Here is a 23235-nt window from a genome sequence, read left to right as displayed (position 1 = left end):
AAATTGAGATTTACTAGAAAATACTAGAAAATATTAGAACTTATTAGAAACCAATGGCCTAAAAAAAGTTTTCGCTATAGAGATCAGAAAAAATGTCTTTTCCGCTAAAAAAAATATTTAGTGGGAGTTTATTGGCACTAGAAAACCGAATATGATGTTAGTTTTGCGATACAAAGCATTTTAGATACACTTTTCAAACAAAAATCTGAAAAATCACCAAACATGTGCATTTTGTGTTGGAGCTATACCTATGGCATGCTTCACTACATATTTTTTCTCAAGAAGGTATTAGGGAATGTAAGAGAATATTAAACGCGATTTAGGAGAAATAGGTAATACTTAAAACTGTGTTTTCCCCCGAGCACCTCGATATATTATATTGATATAATAATTAGAAAATCATGATCATTTCTTTTTTGAAAACATAAATTGATTTTTTTAGTAAAATTCGCTAGTGAGCGTTTTCCATTCCTGATTTTGATTTTGGTTGTGGTTTTATGAAAATCAAAAAACTAATAGTAAAATCAACACTATCTCTTTACTTTGATGATTAGATCGAACATATCCAATACATAAACATGACACTGGAATATTCTCACCATGTATCACTGAAATGCCGAGAATTGATTGATTGATACACGTAAAATTACATAAAATTTGCCATGCCTGTCATGCATAGGGACGACGAGATTTTGTTTTTCGCTCCAATGCACATGCTTCAGTTTTAATAGCTGAATCATGGATTTTTGATTGTACTAATTGCCAGAAATTACATAAACGGTTTCTCTTCGTTCCATTTCAAAATTCGAATTAGTAACTTTTAACCTTTTTTTGAATTGAAAGAAACCTTTACAATTTTTTACTAAACTTTGAATGTAATAATCATTTTGCATTCATGACGTGAAAGACTTGTGCTATCGAATCAAAATTATGCTATATGATTAAAAAAACAAGCTAAGCACGATAACTATATTCAAGTTGTTTTAAAAAGGATTATGACTACACATAAATAATCAAGAATAACCAAGAAAATACAACACCAGAAGATGCCTTAGATATAGTAATGGTTCCTGTCGAAGGGCAATATAAATATGGAAGATTTTTATTGCATGAAAAATAAATAGAAAAACTATGTTTATAAAATAAAATTTCATATTGTATCAATCGCCGCAAAATTGAATCCAAAAATATATCATGTAACGTGAATCACGTTACGCTGACAAAGGCACAAAAAATTGTACCCTCGCAAATACAATTTCAACGTCCATTGGAAACATGTGATCCGCATTGATGTAAGTATAATTTCAATCGCAAATAAACTGAAGTGTCTCTATTGGATGTCCATTTTGTATCTGTATTCTGCACGGAATTTTTATAAATAAAAATAGAATAATACAATTCAAGAAAAAATGGAAGTACTGCAGTCATGACTATTCGGATAAAAATAACGGAGATAAAAATTACATATCTGTGCATAACAATTTGAATTGATCAGAAACCCACTTCATTCGAACTATTTATGGAACGACTTTCATTCTTAATTCCTTACTTTGATTTTTTTATCAAATTCCATTTACGACAAACTTTTGTTAGTGCATAATCGTGATTGGGGTGGGTCCATTTTTCAAAACCTTTGTGCTCAAAAGTTAAATTATATGCAATTGAGTCCAAATCAAGAATCAATCATTTTTGCCATATTTCAACCGCTTGAAGTAAGTGTTTGGGAACTTTAATTGGAAATTTTTACTGTTATTGATTATATGACATTTTCCGCATTTGCATGTTTTCTGTCGATTATTCTTAAAAGAACCTTAATGATCGTTTTTACACCCGCTCCAATTGAGGGCAAAACGAATTGATGATGTATTTCGAAAATTTATTCTTCACCAGAAGAATGTGTAAATATTTATCAAACATTATATAAAACTATATGCCATTTTTTAATAAATAAAATGCACAAATAAAATAACCACATTTTGTCCATTGGAATTCTTCAACTTATCATTTACAACAAGTTTTTTGTAGATATTTTTTCTGTCTCTTTTGGATAAACAGGATTCAAGTAATATAACGTGTGTATTTTATACACTGTACATTGAGCCACATTTATAATTTGCAGTACAAAAAATATCTTCAATCTTCAAGTTCAGTGTCGATCGTTTGTACCATCATCAGCAGCTACAGTAAATTAAAATGCAAAGCTGCATTTTGATTGGAATGATGTCGGATGCATTTTAATTTGCCGCAATCAGACAGGTACAAAATCATAACATGTACAACCTCTATACGGTCAATCGCCACTTTGATACCATACCAGCTTGGTAGAACTTGGATTTACACGCATCGTTGTAGTCGACGAAATTACGACATACGTGCACGAGAAACATAATTTTATTTGTGATTAGCTCGATTTAAAAGAAAACGAATGCGAATTGTATATGACATACTATCTCACACCTCTCGAATTAAAATTTCTTACCAAGAATGAAGTGAAGGTATGTTAATTTATGCCACAAAACTGATTATGGATGATCAACGATGTTTATACAACGATCAATGCGGTTTCTGGCCGAATTGAATGAATTGCATTGCGTTGGATAAACGCATGACGCACAGAAAATGAGAGACAACGACTAAGACATGGACTTGAGAAGGCGATGACTTTTTTGTGGTTACTTTTTAATCTGCGTGTCCGCACCACACAGTGCGATGATTGCATTTCATTTTTTTCTCCAACGATTAAGTATGCCGTCTGTGTAGATTGGAAACCATCAGCTTTGTATTTTCTTTGGTTCGTTGTTATTGTTGTTGTTGTTTTTATTTTGTTAGCACACTCGTATGAATTCCAGCTTGCAATGCTAAATATCACTGGTTGCATTTAGCTGTTGTTGCATCAATGTGAACGGAGTGAATTGCGTTCAATGATTATGTGCATGTGTGTGTGTGTATGTGTAAATGTATGAGAGAATGAAACAATTTTTTTTATTAAGGAACCTTTTGCGCACAGGGTGACCAAAGCATTGAAATGATATTATACAACGGACGCCAGTGGCCTCATCTCTGTATCCGAGAATACCTCAATTGTTCGATACAAAAAGAAATTGGTTCACCTGTGTACGAGTACGAGTGATCTGGTTGAACATACGTTAACACATGTGCCGCCAATCTGTACATACAAATACAGGTTCTCAACGAATCACACACATGCATAGAATCCTACTCTATCACAAAACACCTTTCGTTGTAGTCTCTCTTTTAATATGTGTAAGTCGCTGTGTTTGTATGCTTCTTTGGTATGTTGGTTTTTCAAGAATCTCTTTTGGTTCGTTTCTTTTTTTCTTCTTTTTCTTACCTCTCTTGAGTCGTTTGCCTTTATTTCGATCTTGCAACGACGGCAAACAACAAGTCGTTCCCGTCTAGTGTGTACAAAACAACGCGCATGAACCAAGCAGCTCTTGTATTTCGTTCAATTTACTGTTGCTGCTGCTGCGCTGGTACATTTCTTATAACATTTTATTGCCATCATCGTTTAAATTATATTTTTCGATTTTCATTTTAAACTGAACCCGATTTTTAAAAAAATGCCATCAAAATTTCTTTTTAATAGTTTATAGATTGTGAAGATTGAGTTTACAAAAAAATATAACGATTTTAATCAGTTTCAATCAAAAAAAATTGTTAAATTTAGTATGTCAAATCGTACGTCTATGGAATGTGATACAGGAACAAATATGGTAACTATATACAGTGTACATGTGAATAAATAGTACTAAGACTAGTGATTTTCTCATTGATACGCAATGAAAATAGAGAACAAACGTTTTGTATTAAGCTGTATTTCCGATGCCAGAAAAGTGATTACATGCTACCATTTGCAGAAATCGAAAAAAATTCGAAAGTCGAAAAAAGATCCAGGCCAACGACGACAAAAACAACAACGAAACTCAGTGCATTCCAAATGCAATCAGATATGAATGTGTAGATAAAAAAAAATTAAAATAAAACTGTGATTGCTGGCCAACTGGTGATATGAGCGCAGAGTTAGTTTAGTGACACTCGACTGAATGAAAAATATGTGAGTGTAACAAATAAAAAAATAATTTATTTAAATAAAAAAGGCAGAAAATCACATTGTGCGAAATAAGCAAACGATACAGTATCGTGTGGTTTTTTGGTGTATCAATCGAAGTGAAATAAAAATAAAAAAAGAACAAAACTCGTATGAAAACAACATCCATAACACAGTGAATCGAAAAGCAGAAATAAAAATACACAAATTATGAGGAAAACATGAATTTGTAATGAATTCGTGACAATTCTTTCTTGGTATCGCGCGCGCGTCTCACTTTCATGCTTCTCTCTCTTCCTTTGTGAGTGTGTGTGTTTTTGTCTCGCTTTTATTTCACATTGCTACGCCTTCTTCGAGAAGAGATTCCGATTGTTTCTGCTCACTTGAATTTGAATCTGTTGAATGAGTAAGTTTTTTTCGTGTCGGTTGGAATTGAAAAAAAAAAAACACAGAGAGACATGTAATTTTGTGGTGATTCCCTTGAATTTTTACAATAAAAGAATAAGAAGCGATAAGAAGAAAAAACCGGAGAGACAGAAAACAGTGATAATTATGGTCATAGGTAACGACAGCAGCCGCTACATAGAATTGACTAAATAGGATGCCACCAGTTGCTTTCGTGAGTGATGTTACAACAGTGTTTTGTTGATTTCTCATTAGCAAGTGATTAGAGCAATATAACCGCATCACACGACCCATACATAAGCAACAAAGTTCGGAAAACAACGAAGGAACAAGGTAATTATCTGTCTAACTGTGATTCAATTTAATGCCATTTTAATTGGGGTATGACCAAATAACATCAATGTTGTACATGTTTTACTCCTGTGATTGCTCAAATTATAGAAAGACTTCCATCTTCCCAAAATAAAATTACTTCTCTCTCAATGCATATGACAAGCCATTTGGTGTCATTTGGTAATCAATTATATTTGGAGTTTGTATTTTGTAATTGTATCATTCCAATGATATGTTAATTACAGCAACATATTCTTTACTTTCCAAATTCAATCCAATTTAATGGATCTTGCATTCGAAGATGAGTCAGCTTACCTATAATCCACGCAACATTGTATATTAACCGTACTCAAAGAAGTATTAAATTTCAAGCGAATTGGGGATTTCAACAGACGGACGCACACACAAAACTTGCCAAATTTGGTGAAACGTGAACAATAAATTACGATTGACGAATATCAGTGCCTTTTACCATACAAACACATAAAGATAATTCTTTATAAGAGAAGCACGATGGAAAATGTTGAACTGAACCAAAAACCGCCAAACCGCATAATCAACATGAGCAATCTGTCCGATGTTATTTAAACGTTTATACACTTTGACCTCAAATTATAATTTGCATTGCTATGCTCGCTCATTCTTTTCTCTGTAATGTTTCACAGCTCAACGAAAAATGTGATATGAAAAGATTGAGAGAAGGAGAAGGAGAAGGATAAAAAATAATCGCGGTAAAATAAAAATTAACATTTTCTCCATCTTTTTCGACTCCAAACGAATGCACACACGCAACTGCATTGCTTTTTTTAATCTTCTTCCCGCATTTTGTCTTTTTCTTTTGGATACGTTCATCTGTTTTTTGTATGTGGCAAACTTTTCAAGAGTTGAAAGGAAAGAAAGAGGGAGAAAGGAATCGTATTTATACGTTTTTTCACGGGTGTAACTGTGTGAGAAACTATTTTTACACTGATGCCAATTGCATATGTGGTTGCACATTCAATGCAGATCGAATTTATTGGGAGGAAAGTACTCATTAAACGTGAAGCAAAAATCACGGATTTGTTCAAACTCAGACTGGTTGTTGAACATTTTTATGCGAGGATAATGTTCATTGCTCGCATACGATCGATATGAAGATCTGATTTTGAATGCTTTTTTAATCGTTTTTTTTTTAAGCTGGCGTTTTCTCGATTTTATTTTATATTTTTTATCCCAAATCTTTCTACTATGTATTGATACATACTGTTTTAAATCAATAAGAGCATATGGCTCTTACAAGCGTGTGAAAATCTGTTAATAATTTCGGCAAACTTCCGAACATTGATGATCATCATATGATCAATTTATCATGTTGAATTGCCTCATGGTGAGTGGCTTTAAGCCTAGGTTTTAGTTGGATACTCACCAAACCATATTACAAATGAAATACTTATAAAACGAAATGGATCATTTTCTACAAAATTTTAACGCAGAAAAATGCGCTCAATAAAAAAATAAGTTGTTTCTTTGAAAACATTATTCATATCGATAGATTGTCGATCATTTTATTTGCTTGTTCAAAATGATGGGCCGCAATGGGCATGGATTAAGAGTTAACAAAAAATTATTAACATTCAATCGTAAAAATAGACTTCAATTAAAAACATAAGCCATTAATTCGAAAGCGTCGATATTTTGAAATGTTGGATTTAACGACTGTATTTGATCATCGGCAAACATAAACCAATCATTGCCGTATCTCCTCTAAGTATACAAGAGAGAGATAGAGCGTTAACGTGCCTGTATATGCATATCTTAAATATAGGAAAAAATGACTTAGCATTTATTTGAAGATTGAGTCTGCGATGAGATTCATCTTTCATTAAATTAGCTATTTTCCTTATTTCTCGACAGTATTTTTCCTCTCTGTTGTGCTGTTGTGTTGAATCATGGAAATGGTAACTGATGTATTTACGCATACCAGAGCTCATGTTTGGCATGTGTAGTGCATAATGAAAATAGTTCGATCACTTAATAATGAACATTCCGATGCTTTTCTATAAAATGCTGTATCGTCAGCGCAAATGGCTTAGATCAAATCGTTCCCTTACAAACGTGCACAATGAGTCAGTTAGGAGATAGAAACAGAGAGAGAGAAGTTCAACATACACACAAAATAAATAAAAATTAAAGAATATTCATACGATGAGAACGAAAAATGAAATGATTAAATATGTTGTTGGAATAATTTCAAAGTAAGAAAAAATAAGTGCGGAGCGAGGGAGCGATAAAGACAGAAATTTTGCTGAGCGCGCTGCTTTCATGTTATTAAATATAATTATTTTCGCGTTTATTCATTGCTATTGCGATTTTCCATGTTCTTTTGCTGCTTTCGTTCTTGAATGATCTTCGTTGATGCCATGCATTTGCAATGAATATATGAACCGTGCGCAATTGCCCGGTATTTTGGTATCACTTTTCGATCCATTATTTTGATTGCTAAATACGTTTGTTGTGCGAATTCTATACATTGTACTTGTACACAATACACATATATTATTAGTTGTATATTCTTTATTACTAACAAAATTAAATTTGTTTTCGCATCTCTTTTTTTCTGCGCACTTTTTCTTTATTTTACGATCCTCTTACTGATCGGTTTGTTGTTCACGCGAACTCTTACTTTATCTTTGTACAAAATTTATTGATTTTCTTTGCGATTGTAAATTTTAATCCACACTATAATTGTGTGGCGTGGCCCGGCTCTTGTTCGCCACAGCTGAATGAGATCAAGAATGAAACGAATAAAAAACATTGAAAATTGCTATCGATTCACATCGATTTGGTGGCGAATTGACTTTTTTCATCGTTTGCGCATTTGCTATACTCTCTTTTTTTTTCATGGTCTGTGATTGTACTCCTATTTGCTTGTTTTCTTTTCCTTGTGGTTCTTTCGCTTCTGCTCCGCGTACGACATTGCAGCGGTTCAAAATTGTGATGTTTGTCGCTTGAATTGGCTGACGAAGGAAATGCATTCAACTAAAATGAAACTATAAATAATGACATTGTTTGTTGAACCAGCAAATATAAGCAAATATAAGCAAATCCTGCATACCGTTTTAACGTGCGCTTTGCTTTCGTGTTCACATCCTCAAAATGTACATTGTCACCATTCGATGCAAATGAAATGAAAATGAAAATATATGATGGTAAATCTCATTGACAAAAGATCGAACAAAAGTAAGACATGAGATAAGGCAAACGCAAGCAAGCGCTAGAAAAAGTATTTTTCTTCGACATCTATATGCATGCGACTATGTTAAAATATTCCAAACCAAAACAAAATATTTATGATAAGCTTTGATCTTTCGAGTTACACATTGCATTGTGTCATTATGTGTATTGTGTGTATTGTGAATGCGCTTGAATGCCAGAATAAGTGACAGAACAAAGATGCAAACAATATAAAAGGGAACATGGTGCAAATAACAAAAAATGAGGAGTTGCACTCTCAATTTTTTTTATGTTGATCATTTATCGATATGTTTATGCACAAAACTGTTTTCATTCGCATTTTGAACACAATAAAATCATCGCAATAAACTCAATTCAATTTCAATTATATTTCTAACAACAATTAAATGTTTTTGCACCGAATGAAGGTTTGTAATCATCGTCGTACGACATTCAATTGTTTAGCACATTTTGATTTTGTTTATTTGTCTCTATTGGGTGATCTTAGGGTGGACCACATTGACAGCAAATAAATCGATCAATTTGTTTTTTGAAATTCGTCACAACTAAATCAAATCATTGTCATCGATGAAACCTATTTGGTGAAAAATGATGATGGCCTTCATCGTGTGCGAGCGGTAAATTTTTTTTGATTTCGAATCGTTTGTACTGTGACTGTGCGGGTGAATATCGAATTGTTGCACCGCATGCGATTTGCTTCAAACTATTTGGTTTCGATGAACTGTACAATTGTCCGCACATCGAACGTTGTTTCCGTGCTTGGCTTGTCAATAAGCAATTCGTTGGATGTTTGATGATGGCCGAACCACAGTATCAAGTACAATTGTATTATGGGATTAAAATGCCAAAAATTTCCAAGTTCAATCACTGCGGAGAATTCTAATAAAGATTTCACGAAAAGGCACTGGAAAGAATTACAAGATTTTAAAAAAAACCGAATATAAATGTAAATATTTATTGTTATAATTTTTGTGATAATGTGCAATTGTGCATGCCACTTGTGGCAAGCAAAAACAGAAAATTTGTAAAATTTATTCAAGAGCATCGACATGGGTGTCGCACACATACTATGATTTATAAGTATAGAAACGATAAAGACAGAAAGTAATTTAATTCATTGAACCTGTTTATTTCAAATTCATAAATAAAGTTGAGACATTTTTTAAAATCCGAAATGATGTATAGTTTTAATTGAAACTGTAAAACGTTATTTAATGGAAATTTCCATTTTTCTATTTCCAATAACATTTACTATGTAACTTTTATGTGAAATTGTAATTGTGATTTTTGCTAGCATTTTCTCAGCACAATATATACTTTATTTAACCAATTAATACTAATAATAGTCATGACATTTACTGTTCTTTTCGTAGTTTTAGTATTAGGGTTGTTGTTTTTTTTTTAATTTCGCTTGAAAGTGATTTTTCTGCTTCAAACGGATCCATATAAAAGTTTTCTTTTATTTTATTTCATTCTATTTGTCTTCATATTCAATATAAATAACAATAAAAAAAACTTTGTTGTAAACAAACTTCCTCTCTTAATAATATCCAAATGTGTGATCCCAAACACCCTCATACGATTCTTTGCGTTTCACCTCAATCAATCCAAAATCTGTTTTATTATGATTCCATTTAATAGACAAATAATCTCTCTCCTCATGATCTTTCGCCAAATAATCTTTCTCCTCAAGATAGATCGTAACCTTATGCGCGCCATTCAATTTTTTCCGTTCATTGTTCATGGCTACCACGTTAATACCGCCGTTCGGTAATCTTCCGTGACTACCGTGAGGACTAATGCTATCCGTTTTAATTTCCTTCAGCTTTGCCGAATTCCGGATAAATGCACTCATATACTCTTCATTTGTTGTTGGTGTAAAAATTCGTTCGAGATTTTTCAAGTTCATTGATACTTCCTCCATATTCATCCTACAAACCGGTCCATTATAGTGTGGTTGGAACACAAGTTCCGTCACACCATCCAATTTTGGCATTTCCACGTAATCATTTGTATCAACATGCAATGTTACAAGTCCCGGTAAATTTTCCAAACATTCTGTCGTCGCCGTTTTCAAGTGTAAACGTTTATAAACACCCCGTCGATACAGATCGTTCATCACAACACAAAATTCATTCATATCATCCACCAGCAAAATTGTCAGGTCATCCAATTCAATGTTATTTGCAATAAATGAGTCACGATGTTGCATAAGGATTTTTTCGGTTGTCGAAAAACTACGTACATTCGAATTTTGTTGAAAAAATGTTGTCAGTTCACCATTAACCAATGTATCACAATGAGTTAGTTTCAAATATTGTAATGTCGGATATTTATGGAGTAACCAAGTATTCCCTGCATTTGTATCGATTGTTAAACGCTTTAGTTTCACGCATAATTTAAGAAATGTTTCGAAAAATGTACCATCAAGATTATATGTATTAACAAATTTCACCACTTCAACGCTACTCAGACTGTTCTTCATCAGTTTAAGATCGAGGTCTAAAAAACGAGCATTCAAAATTTCCATGGATTTTATTGATTTGATATTTTCTACAACGTAACGGAATGATGCGTCCAGTTTGAGGTTGCCCAAAGACAATTTTTGGATGAATGGAATAAAACCAACCAATTCGTTCCCAGCAATGTACTCAAAGCTCACATTGCTATCGTTCACACCACAATCTACGTTTCTATAGTTGTGATTGTTCAGACTACAATTTACGTTTTGATATTTCCACTTGAAATATTCGCCAGTTAGTCGTTGGAAATGTTTACACGTTCGACCAAACGAATGCAATTCTTTCAGCGATAACCAATCAAAGATTAATTCCCAACAATCGTTGATCAGCTTGAAAATTGGCGAACGAATCTGACATTCGTTAGAGCCTAGGGAAATTGCGTCTAAAGCAACAGCAATTTGATGCGGTGTATCAGTCACTTTGGAGTCGGTGTCATGTTGTTGATGTGACTTATCGACGTCGGTGTCGTTTTGATTCTTGACCATCTGCTCACTCATTATGGAGATGATTTTTATCATAAATACAGACTGGAATGACCTAAAATCAAAACCATAAAAACCGTCTCAAGTTAAACGCTTGAAATTGATATGATAATGTAATCTTTCTTATCTTAAACGATTTCGTTGAAATTTTCTTTATGAATGTACCTGTATAGAACTAAAACTTGTCAAAATTGATGTTCAAAAATGTTGGAAGTTGTGCCTTCAAGCTTTGTGCTCCCGTGTTTTCCAGAACAAAATTAAAATTAATAGAATTCCTATGTTGATATTGAGAATTAATTTATGAATGTCACACTCAGAACGTGATGGAATGAAATCGGAAAAGTAAATTCTCTTTGAACAGAAGTAACTCACTTTATTTCACATGTATTTCACAATGACGTTGACAGTGACACATTATTAGACATTTCGAATTTGACACTTATTAGTTTTATAGACAATTCATTAAGAGTGGTTCACAGTTGTGAACGTTATGCGGATAAAATATACATCCAATGCACATCTTGTGGCCAACATAAATAACAGATAATTTAGAAAAGCGGTAAAAATGTCCTATTTTTCATAGCAGACTTACATTCCATTGAGCTCTTTTTCGATTTTTTTTCGATGTCATAAATTTCAGCTCAAATGCGTAAAAATATTTATGAATTAATTGCTGAATAATTGGCATGTGGCATCGATTCAATGTAACCGATTTTCCTCTTCACTTTTTGAATAAAAAAAAATCGAATAATTTCCGTGAAAATTTTTTCTCATCTAAATCACAGGAATCCTCCTCCGCACACTACTGCTGTAGACCTAATAAATAAATATTGATATCATAATTGTGAAGCATTGAAGTATTTGTTTTTAGATTTTAAAATATAGTTGAATTATTGGAACTTTCAAATTACGTTAAAATATATATAAAGATTTAATAGTGTCTCATAATAATCAATATTATTTTAAACTTTATTACAGACTTCCATCAGAATTTAAAATTATCAAAGTAAATTCCGTTTTTATGGACCAACATGTCACAACGAGATTTTTCAGAGGTAAGTGAAAATTCGAAACACCCATTATGACAGCAAAACATCAATTTAGAATCAACTAACCACCACCAATATAAGTTATATTATATAATTTAATTTAGTCCTGAGGTCACGGATCATTTAATCGAACTTATTCCATACATTTTAATGGGAGTGTTTGTGTTTTACTTCGTTGTTTTATCACCGTCTGAAAGATTCATGAATTATGGCGAAAATAATATGTTATGAATCTGTGGACGACTGTTATCCCACGTTTTATTTTGATTTTTATTATGATTCAATCGTCATTGGAAGAGAGGAATGAAATGAAAAAAAGCAGCAACAGCAAAAACAAAGGCATTTATATTTATAGAGTACTGTAAATGATTGTGTAATCGTGACGCACAACGAGCAATTGACGGTTTGAAACTGTGAGTTCAAAAGCGTTTAACAAAACAAAACACAACATATGAATCTACCAACATTTTTGCACGATGTATGTTTTCGTATCTCTTCATTGCCTTTCCTTAAATCGTCCAAAATGCACTTCAGCTTAAACCACAACACACAACCAACCCAAAGCCTGTTAATAGAAATTGAATAATCTCACCGACAGACTCTAATATGCGCGTTGCAGATAAACAATAAATAAACGATTCCGAATATCTAATTACAATGCTATGCCACCACACAAGCAAAAAGTACCTCTCACTCGCTTCTATTTTTCTTCTTCTCCTCTCTCCACCTATTCTTGCTCTCTCTCTCTCTCTCTCTCTCTCTCTCTCTCTCTCTCTCTCTTTTTCAGAGTGAGTATAGTTTCTAAAGGAGTTGCAAATTCAACAAAAGAGCAAGCGAACATTTAAAAAAAAAAATACACTAAATGATTACATTCTTTTGTTGAGGTTCAAATGGAATTCCACTTCTTCAAAGTATTCCTAAGAATTCACAATTTCTACTTCATTGGGGATTCGCATTTTTATTTTGTTGTACTTGTTGTAATGAATTCTGTTCATTTTGACAATTGGATTGAATGATGGATGTTTTGAAAAAGAAAAAAACGTTCACACAGCACATTTATAATCGAACTCCATTTCGTTTAGCACGAAACAAATTAATCAGTTCTCCAGCTATTCCAACAAATAAGCTATTATCTCATGTGTAAACGAAAACATTGCATGATGTTAGTACTTTATCAAACTTTATCTTATCTCGGTTTGTTTTAATTTAACTTTTTATGTATAAAAAAAATTCATGACCACGATCCAGTAGATATTAGTAGGATTTATCAGGCTTTTATTCAAGCTAATTGGTCAGTTGCTCCCCTGAACATAAGCCAAATAATAACCGTTTACTTGTTTGTATTGTTAAAGATAAAAAATGTGTACAGGTGAACATCAATTATCAATAACAACAACTGAACAACTAGCTCAATCCAAAGTCTACTATAGCCGTACATAAAAAAAATATTTTATGGAAACTCTTTACATTTTATTCTCCTTTCTGCTTTGAAAGATAAATTTACACTTTACACGATTAAAAAGTAGTGCTTCATATGATGAGAAACATATCAGAGTTGAAACAAAATTATCGCCAGAAGCAATGCATTGATATTTGTTGCATCTGCATAGCTTTTTCTATTGAATTATTGATTCTATTCACCGGTATATGACCGATCCAAAAATGCAATTTTGTAAATAAGAATATTCTCACATTTTCGTTTGAAATAGAATCGTGAGAATCGAAAATCATATCTAATTTGTTTTGTTTACGTTTGTTTTTAGAATGATACAGACTGTACCCCGGAATTGCAATTACATGTCTCCGTTGCAAATAGAGCTCTCTTTCTGGAAAAGGTGCGTCAATCAAATGCAGCTTGCCAAAATGGAGACTTCGCTACAGCCGTCGCATTATACACCGACGCATTAACACTCGATCCAACAAATTATATCTTATACAGTAATCGTTCAGCGGCACGTTTAAAACAAGGTCAATTTTCATTGGCATTGCAGGATGCTAACAAAGCTAAAGAACTGTGTCCACAATGGGGTAAAGCCTATTTCCGACAAGGCGTAGCTCTGCAATGCCTGCGAAGGTATGGTGAAGCACTGGCAGCGTTCAGTGCTGGTTTGGCTCAAGATTCGAATAGCAAACAGTTGTTGAGTGGTTTGATTGAAGCATCAATTAAAAGTCCATTACGCGCTGCTCTCGAACCGACTTTTCATCAACTATCCAAATTATGTGCAATGAACAATTTCGTCGTTATTTCGGTAATTGGCCAAGAATTGCTACAGGTGGGCCAATATCACTCAGCTGTCACTGTTCTGGAATCAGCATTGCGAATCGGAACATGTTCACTGAAACTGAGAGGATCGGTGTTTAGTGCATTGAGTTCAGCTTACTGGGCGCTTAATCAACTTGATAAGGCAATAGCTTACATGCAACAAGACTTGGCTGTTGCCAAAAGTTTGGGTATGTTTTTTTTTTCCTTTTACACTCAAATTAAGATATCTTAACGTGATGTTAAAAATTGGTATTTTCGCTCTTCACCAAAAATCAGGTGATTCGCAGGGAGAAGGGAGAGCTCACGGCAATTTGGGAAAGTACTTTTTTAGCAAAGGTTCATACAAAGAGGCATTAACATCTCATCGCTATCAACTTGTTCTCGCCATGAAATTCAAAGATTCAGAGGCAGCAGCATCTGCACTAACATCATTAGGTACAGAAAATAGCCAAAGTGCATTGAAATATATGTAATTTGTAATGAACTATATATTTTGTTTCAACCTCGTTATTCAGGTCATGTATATACAGCGATTGGGGACTATTCAAATGCGTTGGCAAGCCACAAACAGTGTGTTCAACTAGTAAAGCAAATTGGAGATCGACTTCAAGAGGCCCGTGAAATTGGTAATATTTGTGTGGCCAGATCTATAATTACTTTTATAATTGCTTTTATTGTAATGATTATTTTAGGTAATGTCGGTGCCGTGTATTTGGCAATGGGCGACTTTGATAGTGCCGTTGAATGTCATACGAAACATCTTCGATTGGCACGGAAACTCAATAATCCAGTGGAAGAAGCGCGTGCCTACTCAAATTTAGGATCAAGTCATCATTATCGTCGAAATTTTTCACAAGCAATCATTTTTCATGAGCAAGTCCTTTCGATTATTTTCCCATTACATCCATTTCAAAAAATCACAATATCAAAATCTATTTAGTATGTAAGAAAGTAGTAAGGGTTTGATCACACATATACACACATAAATTAAAAACAATTTGCAAATGAATTGAACGAAGCTGCGTTAGCAAACACTTTTCTGACAAAAATTGAGATTTGGTAGTAGTTGTAGTTCTGTTCTTCCACAACAGAACGCGATTCTCAACACTACTACCAAATCTCAAATTTAAGCAATGTTGTTGCAAATGTGTGACGATTACTTTGCTCTTAAACTATACATATTTGATTTTCATTATATGTTTCCATTACTTCCATTACGTTCCATTACATATTGATTAATTTCCATTATTTCCATTCTTTTCTTTGTGATTAACCCTAGGCAAGTTCTGAGAATAGCACAAAATTTAGGAGATAAATCTATTGAGGCGAGAGCATATGCCGGTCTAGGACATGCTGCACGTTGTGCAAATGATTTTACACAAGCAAAAAAATTTCACGAAAAACAACTTGAAATGGCCTTGTCTGCTCGAGATAAAATTGGAGAAGGTCGAGCATGCAGCAATCTGGGAATTGTATATCAATTGATTGGTGATTACGATGGTGCATTGAAATTACATCAAGCACACCTAACAATTTCTCGTACACTTTCGGATAAAGCGGGCATGGGACGAGCCTTTGGCAATATGGGTAAGACAAACCACTATTTTGTTCAATTCCATTTCAATATTAATAATTTACTTTATTAATTTACCTACACCTACACATTTACAAATGAAAGGTAATGCATATTCAGCAGCAGGGCTGTACGAAGCAGCAATTAAATACCATAAACAAGAATTAACCATTAGCAAGGAAGTGCGTGATAGAAGTGCTGAGGCTTCCACGCACGGAAATCTAGCGGTCGCATATCAAGTAATATAAAACACGTTTTTATTTCATGTCGTCTTTTTTATTTTAATTGCAATTGTTTTCTTTTTTAATGTTTCTAGGCTTTGGGCGCTTATGATATGGCACTGATACACTACCAAGCCCATTTGAATATCGCAAGAGAATTGAAGGACACGGCGGGTGAAGCGTGCGCTTTATTGAATCTGGGAAATTGTTTGAGCTCACGTCAAGAATTTGTGAAAGCCATTCCTTATTATGAACAGTATTTAATGCTTTCACAAGAGCTTGGTGATATTGTGGCTGAAGGAAAAGCATGTCACTTCTTAGGATATGCACATTATTGCATTTCAAATTACCGTGAAGCCGTTCGATATTATGATCAAGATTTGGCGTTGGCCAAAGACTTACAAGATAAGATGAATATGGGAAGAGCATATTGTAATTTGGGCTTGGCTCATTTGGGATTAAATAATACAAGCGCAGCACTGGAATGCCAAAAATATTTTTTAGCCATCGCTCATATGACAAATCATCTGCCTGGAAAGTTTAGGGCATTAGGTAATTTCCCAACAAAGAAATCGTTGGTGAATTGAGAGAAATGAATGAAATTAAATTATACCTAAATGTTAATAGGTAACATTGGTGACGTTTTAATCCGAAGCGGTGAAATTGAAGAGGCAGCCAAAATGTATCAGAGACAATTAACGCTCGCTCGACAATATAGGGAGAGAGCAATGGAGGCCACATCCTATGGCGCACTCGGCTTAGCATTTCGTTTGATGAAAAAATTCGATAAAGCACTTTGCTATCATACACAGGAATTGACCCTGCGACAAGAGATTTGTGATATGCTGGGTAATTTTTACTTTCTTCAAAATAACAATATTTTTTATTTTTGCTTAACGAAAAACAACGGTTTCGCTTTGTAGGTGAATGTCGCGCATTGTCCCACCTTGGTGCTGTTCATATGGTAAGCTATTTTTTTCTATTTGCTTTGCGTCCATCATTGGTAAATGTATTATGTCATTTGTACGACATTTAGGCTTTACAAAATTATACGCATGCTATAAAGTGCTATCAGGAGCAGTTGGAACGAGCACAAGACTTACAAGATTCACCTTTAGAAGCAGAAGCTTTCGGGAATTTGGGTAATGATTCAAAAAATAAATGCAATAATAATATTATCTAATTTTTTTTCTTTTTGTCACGCTTCTTTTCTCAGGAATCGCCAAATTAAATAGGTATGAATCAAGTTTTATTTGAAATATTATTTTGATTTGTAATTTGTTCAAGATATTCAATTTCATCGATGAAATTCAATTTCTTAGTGGTCATTATGAAAATGCAATTGGGTATTTGGAAATGCAATTGGGAACATTGGAACGAGTAAATTCCGCAACTGCACAGCTTGATCGTGCACGTGCTTTAGGTCATTTAGCTGATTGTTACGATGCACTTAACGATTTTGAAGAAGGTATCAAATGCCATGAGCGGCACCTAAAGCTAGCCATTGCTTTGCAAAGTCTACGGGATCAAGAACGAGCTTATAATGGCCTATGCCATAGCCATAAATCGATTGGAAATTTACAAGAAGCACTGGTTTATTCAGAAAAGAGACTTGTTGTGGCACATGAACTTGGAAATGAAGCGAAGGCGGCTGCTTTTGGAGATCTGGGTATTTATTTTGATAAATAAAAAAAAAAGCAAAAACACTAAGCTAATCTCAACCATTTTTTGGTCCAATTCAGGTAACATTCACAGTGCATTAAAAAATTACGAGCACGCCGTACAATGTCTGGTGAGACCTATTATATTTCTAGTTAGTGTTTGAACATTGTAATAAAAAAATAAAATTACTATTCAAGGAACATCAACGAAATATTGCTCAAGAGCTGGGTGATCGCTATGCAGTTTCAGATGCACAAAGTAGTTTAGGCCAGGTATTTCTTCAAATGAACGATTTGGAGAGTGCAAAGAAACTTCATTTAATGGACCAGGAACTGTGTGAAAGTCTTGGAAATGCCAGTTTGCAATCACGATGCTATGGAAATTTGGGTGCCGTTTATGAAAAATTGAATAATTTCAACGAAGCCATACGGCAATTTGAAAAACAGCTTCAACTGGCTTTCGATCGCTTAACAAAGGTTTATGCATGTGAATCATTGGGCAGAGTATTTCATACGATTGGCGAAACATCACAAGCAATAAATTTTCTTCGCCAAGGCCTTGTCATATCACAATCGCTGAATAAATCCGAAGAAGAAGCGAAAATAAGGCATCGCCTTGGTTTGGTATTAATTGATTCGGGTGACAATGAAAATGCTCGTGCAAATTTTGAAACGGCCGCACAAATTCTCGAATCTGTTAGGTTTGAACAACGATCTCCTGAACTCAAACAACAATTGTTTTGTTTACAAACAAAATGTTATCACTTGTTACAAAAGATTCTGGTACATATGGGTAAAAATGAAGAAGCTTTGGTTGCCGCTGAGCGCTGTAAATCGCGCGTAGCACTCGATACAAGCAACTCCAGAAAAACTCTTGTCACTTGCAGCGAAAGCATTTTTGATGTAGTCAATAAAACGAAAACGAATGTTATCTACTTTAGTTTGGCCGATGATGAATTGTACACATGGTTCTTGAGAGATCGGCAAATTATTCGCTTTAACGCGATTGAGGTGAATGAAATAAATTTTCCACTTCGTGGTCAAACGGAGGAATTCATAAAGTCGCTAAATAAACGTGAGCTATTGGAAAGTTACATTTCAATGGTGCGTGATGATTTGGGCATTAATTCAGAAAATCAACAAGAAAATGAATGGAGATCATCTGAAAATTTGTTGGACGACTTTGCGAGTGAACGTGCTGGACCCTTTTTAAGAATGGTTAACCGAAATCATTTATTGAACTCCAGCAATTACTCATTGAGTTCATTATTCAGCTTGGGCAGCGTGGGAGGATCTGTTGCAAGCAGCTTACAAGGATCGACAAGGTAAATTACATTCATATGTAATTTCTAAATCTAATAAAACATGAACAACTTTTCCATTTCATTTAGATCAATTAGCAGCCTTCAAGGGTCGACCAGATCACGTCGAGCTTTTCCTTTGCCACAATGGCAAGGTCCAAGTTCATTACACGCTTTATATAGTTTACTACTAGCACCATTTGAAGATTTATTGCCAAGCAGTTCATCAAGTATGCCAAAATTATATAAAAATCTATTTTAAGATTTTTAATGATTATTTTATTCATTTTAGCCCATCGAACTGGGTACAAAGAGATGATTTTGGTGTTGGAAAATGAATTGTATCTTATTCCATTTGCTGTGTTGCGTGGTCAAGATGGAGCTGAATATTTGTCGGAACGATGTTCACTACTGACAGTTCCGTCTCTATTTACATTGCGTCAAAAGAGTCGAGTTAAGCGCAATCAGCCAACGAACGGAACTACCAGCGTTCCATTGGTCGTTGGTCCCCGACTACCATTGACTGAATCAACATGGACAGAATCATCAGCCAATTTACAAGAAGCAGCAATGGTTTCGGATATGCTTCAAGCAAAAACATTAGTCGCTTCAAATGCAACCAAAAACAATGTATTGGCCGAACTATCAACAGCAGAATGTGTACACTTTGCGGCGGCCCTAAGTTGGAAAATGTCTGGAATAGTATTAAATCCCGGGGGCGATATGTTGGATTCTTCGTCTCACAAACGTTTCTATTCAGGTGGTAATAATAAAGATAACGGTGGAACTAACAACGAAATTGATACCGAAGATGAAGGAAATGAAATGACAGGAAATAACAATATAAATGATAATCCATCATTCAATATAAATGATTTCGTGCTAACAGTGGATGACATTAATAATGTTAAACTTAATGCTAAGTTGGTTGTTTTGAGCGCTCATAATTCACTTGATCCAATTAATAGCAATGGCGTTGCGAATTTATCAGATAGTTGGTTGCGTGCAGGTGCAGGAGCCATTTTGCTGTCACTTTGGCCTGTGCCAGAAACAGCAACCAAGATTTTACTTCGTGCATTTTATTCGGCTTTACTACAAGGAGCCAGAGCAGCGAGGTATAAATATTTAAAAGTTATATAAATGCAATTAGATTTTTTAAGCTAACCAATATTTATCTCTATTTTTAGAGCATTGGCTGAAGCCATGCAAACAGTACAACATACAAAGCACTTCGCCCATCCGTCCAATTGGGCTGGATTTCTACTGATTGGAGGAAATGTCCGAATTTCAAATAAAATTGCATTGATTGGACAAGCTTTATGCGAATTAGTAAAAACTCCCGAAAAATGTCGTGATGCTCTTCGAGTTTGTTTGCATTTGGTAAAGATTGTAATTATGATATTATTGGCATTACACGTTTAATTCATATTTTTTTATGCTTGATAACTAGGTTGAGAAGAGTTTGCAACGAATTCACAGAGGACAAAAAAATGCAATGTATACGACGCAGAAAAGTATTGAGAATAAATGTGGCATTGCTGATGGTTGGAAAGAATTGCTTATGGCTGTTGGATTTAGGTATACATATTATTCATATTAATTTAAATCATTTTTTTTTAATGTGTCAACTAAATTTTCTGGCAGATTTGAGCCATCTGCGAATGGGATACCAAGCAGTGTATTTTTTCCGCAAACCAACCCAGACGAACGTCTTTCTCAATGTTCCGCCAGTCTACAAGCTCTTCTTGCTCTATCGCCGTCAACACTTCATGCTCTTTCAAAACTTGTACTGGTAAACAATGCCGATATAGCTGATGAAATTATTGGAGTTATGCGAAATGTTGTAAATGTTTTATCGCAATATCCGCCAAAGTGTAATCCAGAACTAGATACTAGCATCGATGTGCCATTGAGTGTACGTTTGTGGCGTGTATCCGGTTGTCATGAATTGTTGGCTTCCTTGAGTTTTGATCTAATGGAAGTTGGTCAGGATCAAGTGACTTTGCGAACAGGAAAACAAGCCAATCGTCGCAATTGTCAATTTGTTTTACAAGCTCTGCTCGCGCTTTTTGACACACAGGAGGCACCAAAAAGTATTGGCATCGATTCGAGTAGTAGTTGTGAATCACTGAATGATGAATCACGTCAAGAGAATACAATGAGTCCAATAGCAGGCACAACAACCAGCAGCCAACAACGAAGTATTTCACCAGTCGGAACAGTGAAATCGTTGAATCTGAAAATGTCAAGGCCAATGATTCCGCATCGTCCATTGATGGGCAGTGCTAGTGCATTCACTTCATACGTTCGTAAGAGAGGCGAACCGGATGGGGGCCGAGAGACAAACGCTTCATCGATACTTACCAACATCGAATTGAACAATACTGACAGTGACATTTCTGATGGATATTCAACACAAGGTGTAAATCGTTTCGAAGCAAAACCAAAAATTAACTATACAAATCTAAGAGCACCGATCAAAGTATGTGCAAGGCCTGGCGGCGGTGAAAATTATGGTGATTTGGCATTTACACCCAGTCCACCGATTGCATTACAACATGTTGATAATAACGTTTCAATGGCATTGGCACATCAAACAAGAATAAGAAATTTGTATTCAGCAAGTACAATCAATAATCAATCGAATGATTCTCATGTATCTTCACAACGTCCCGATGATAGTTCGAGTTCAACAAGTTCAACAAATGACTGGGAAGGTTCTGGTCATGCGACAGTTCTGCGTCGAGCACAACAGAATCAAGCGAATGGTCTACCACCAATGCCGCCGCCACGGCAAATGTTGCCATTAGTGGAGAGTTTACGACCACAAGTACCATCGATCTTCAATAATTTGAATGGCAATACCAAAGGAAACAATAATGCTATCGAATCCACTAGTTCTGATTCGGAATTTGAACGCACCTATGAGGCCAGAGGTGATCGTAATAATATTCAAAAACCAATACAATACCCATCACATTTGACCCGTAACATTTCCGAAGAATGTCTTCTGATGGATCGTTTGAGCGTTCGAACGGAAAATACAACGAATGTTGTACCAATGGCAGCTGCGCGTAAACAAATCTCTGATGATTGTGAAACAACACTACCATTTAAATTCAATGCAAACAATTTATACTTTTCACCATCGGAGAGTGATGTAATTGAATCACAGCATAAAGATATTTCGTTAACACTTAAAGCAAATAGCGCCAAAGAAAATAATAAACCAAACTTATCATCGCATAATAAAAATATTCAAGATTTGATACTGAGAAAAATCAACCGAGAAATGACACCAACTATTTCGGACGTGTATCATGAACGAAATATGGACTTGGGCCTGGCGCCACCTCTATCGAAACTCTTGCTTAGCAAAAACTACGAGGAAAATGACACAAAAACTAATACAATTAAGAAAGTCAACTCATCTGAAACGGTGTCGGACATAAATTTGTCGCTTTATGTTGGTGAAACAACAGTTCAGGATCGTTGTGATATTTGTAATAATCCATCAGATGTGATGTGCCAGTGTAAAAATGCCACGCAAAAATTGGTGCCAAAACCAAACTGGTTGAATAATTTAAATGGAACGATTCCATCAGCACCATCTAGCGATAATTGTAATGGTGATCGCCAATCAAAAAACGATTTCAATGGAAAGGACAATGAAACACCTATTAATATTGACAATGACAAAGAATCAACTTCAGGGTATGCTATCTTTCGATTATTTCTCCATATTATTTCCATTATATGTTTCCATTATTTCCTTTTTTTCTCTTGTTGTTCTCTCCCAGGTCAACTCCATTGAAACTGGGCAATAGTCCATATTCAGATCTATCCAAACGTGACGAAGTTCGTGACGAAGGTGATGGAAGGAGTGTAGCTGATTCTCAATGTTCAAATAACTATAAAACAATCGATATAAATGCAAATTCGAAATTGAGTCAGGTTCAACAAAGGATCAACAAATTCAATATGAATAGTGCTAACAAGTCATAATCAAAAGTCAAATTCCTTTAATTTATTAATGGCATTTTTATTCGGAAATTCATTTTGTACATAATAATAATCATTTTAAATAAATCTTTTAAATTATATGCAATTTCAACTGTTTAT

At 34.6% G+C, this 23235-nt stretch overlaps 2 protein-coding genes across 2 annotated transcripts; one reads left to right on the top strand and one right to left on the bottom strand.

Annotated features, from left to right (window-relative positions):
- The first annotated feature begins 3573 nt into the window (after positions 1 to 3573).
- LOC116349852 (tetratricopeptide repeat protein 28) lies at positions 3574 to 23232 on the top strand. The gene is made up of 22 exons (XM_031781456.1): positions 3574 to 4807; positions 12024 to 12100; positions 13858 to 14545; positions 14634 to 14792; positions 14873 to 14983; positions 15050 to 15230; positions 15637 to 15944; positions 16036 to 16169; positions 16247 to 16703; positions 16779 to 17000; positions 17075 to 17115; positions 17188 to 17293; positions 17368 to 17386; positions 17474 to 17820; positions 17894 to 17943; positions 18011 to 19137; positions 19204 to 19343; positions 19406 to 20228; positions 20301 to 20493; positions 20564 to 20691; positions 20758 to 22827; positions 22914 to 23232. The coding sequence occupies exons 2-22, from the start codon at positions 12077 to 12079 to the stop codon at positions 23116 to 23118; spliced, it is 7533 nt and encodes a 2510-aa protein (XP_031637316.1). The 5' UTR covers positions 3574 to 4807; positions 12024 to 12076; the 3' UTR covers positions 23119 to 23232.
- LOC116349853 lies at positions 9323 to 11436 on the bottom strand. The gene is made up of 3 exons (XM_031781457.1): positions 11418 to 11436; positions 11211 to 11320; positions 9323 to 11100 (listed from the first exon to the last, which is right to left on the bottom strand). Exon 3 carries the CDS (start codon positions 11079 to 11081, stop codon positions 9582 to 9584), a length of 1500 nt encoding a protein of 499 aa, XP_031637317.1. The 5' UTR covers positions 11082 to 11100; positions 11211 to 11320; positions 11418 to 11436; the 3' UTR covers positions 9323 to 9581.
- Positions 23233 to 23235: the final 3 nt, after the last annotated feature.

Source organism: Contarinia nasturtii, unplaced genomic scaffold, assembly GCF_009176525.2.
Source record: "Contarinia nasturtii isolate CC-2019 unplaced genomic scaffold, AAFC_CNas_1.1 Cnas_scaffold_3175, whole genome shotgun sequence".
NCBI lineage: Eukaryota > Metazoa > Arthropoda > Insecta > Diptera > Cecidomyiidae > Contarinia > Contarinia nasturtii.
Note: the sequence above shows the minus strand (reverse complement) of the source record. Positions and strands in the feature narration are given on the sequence as shown.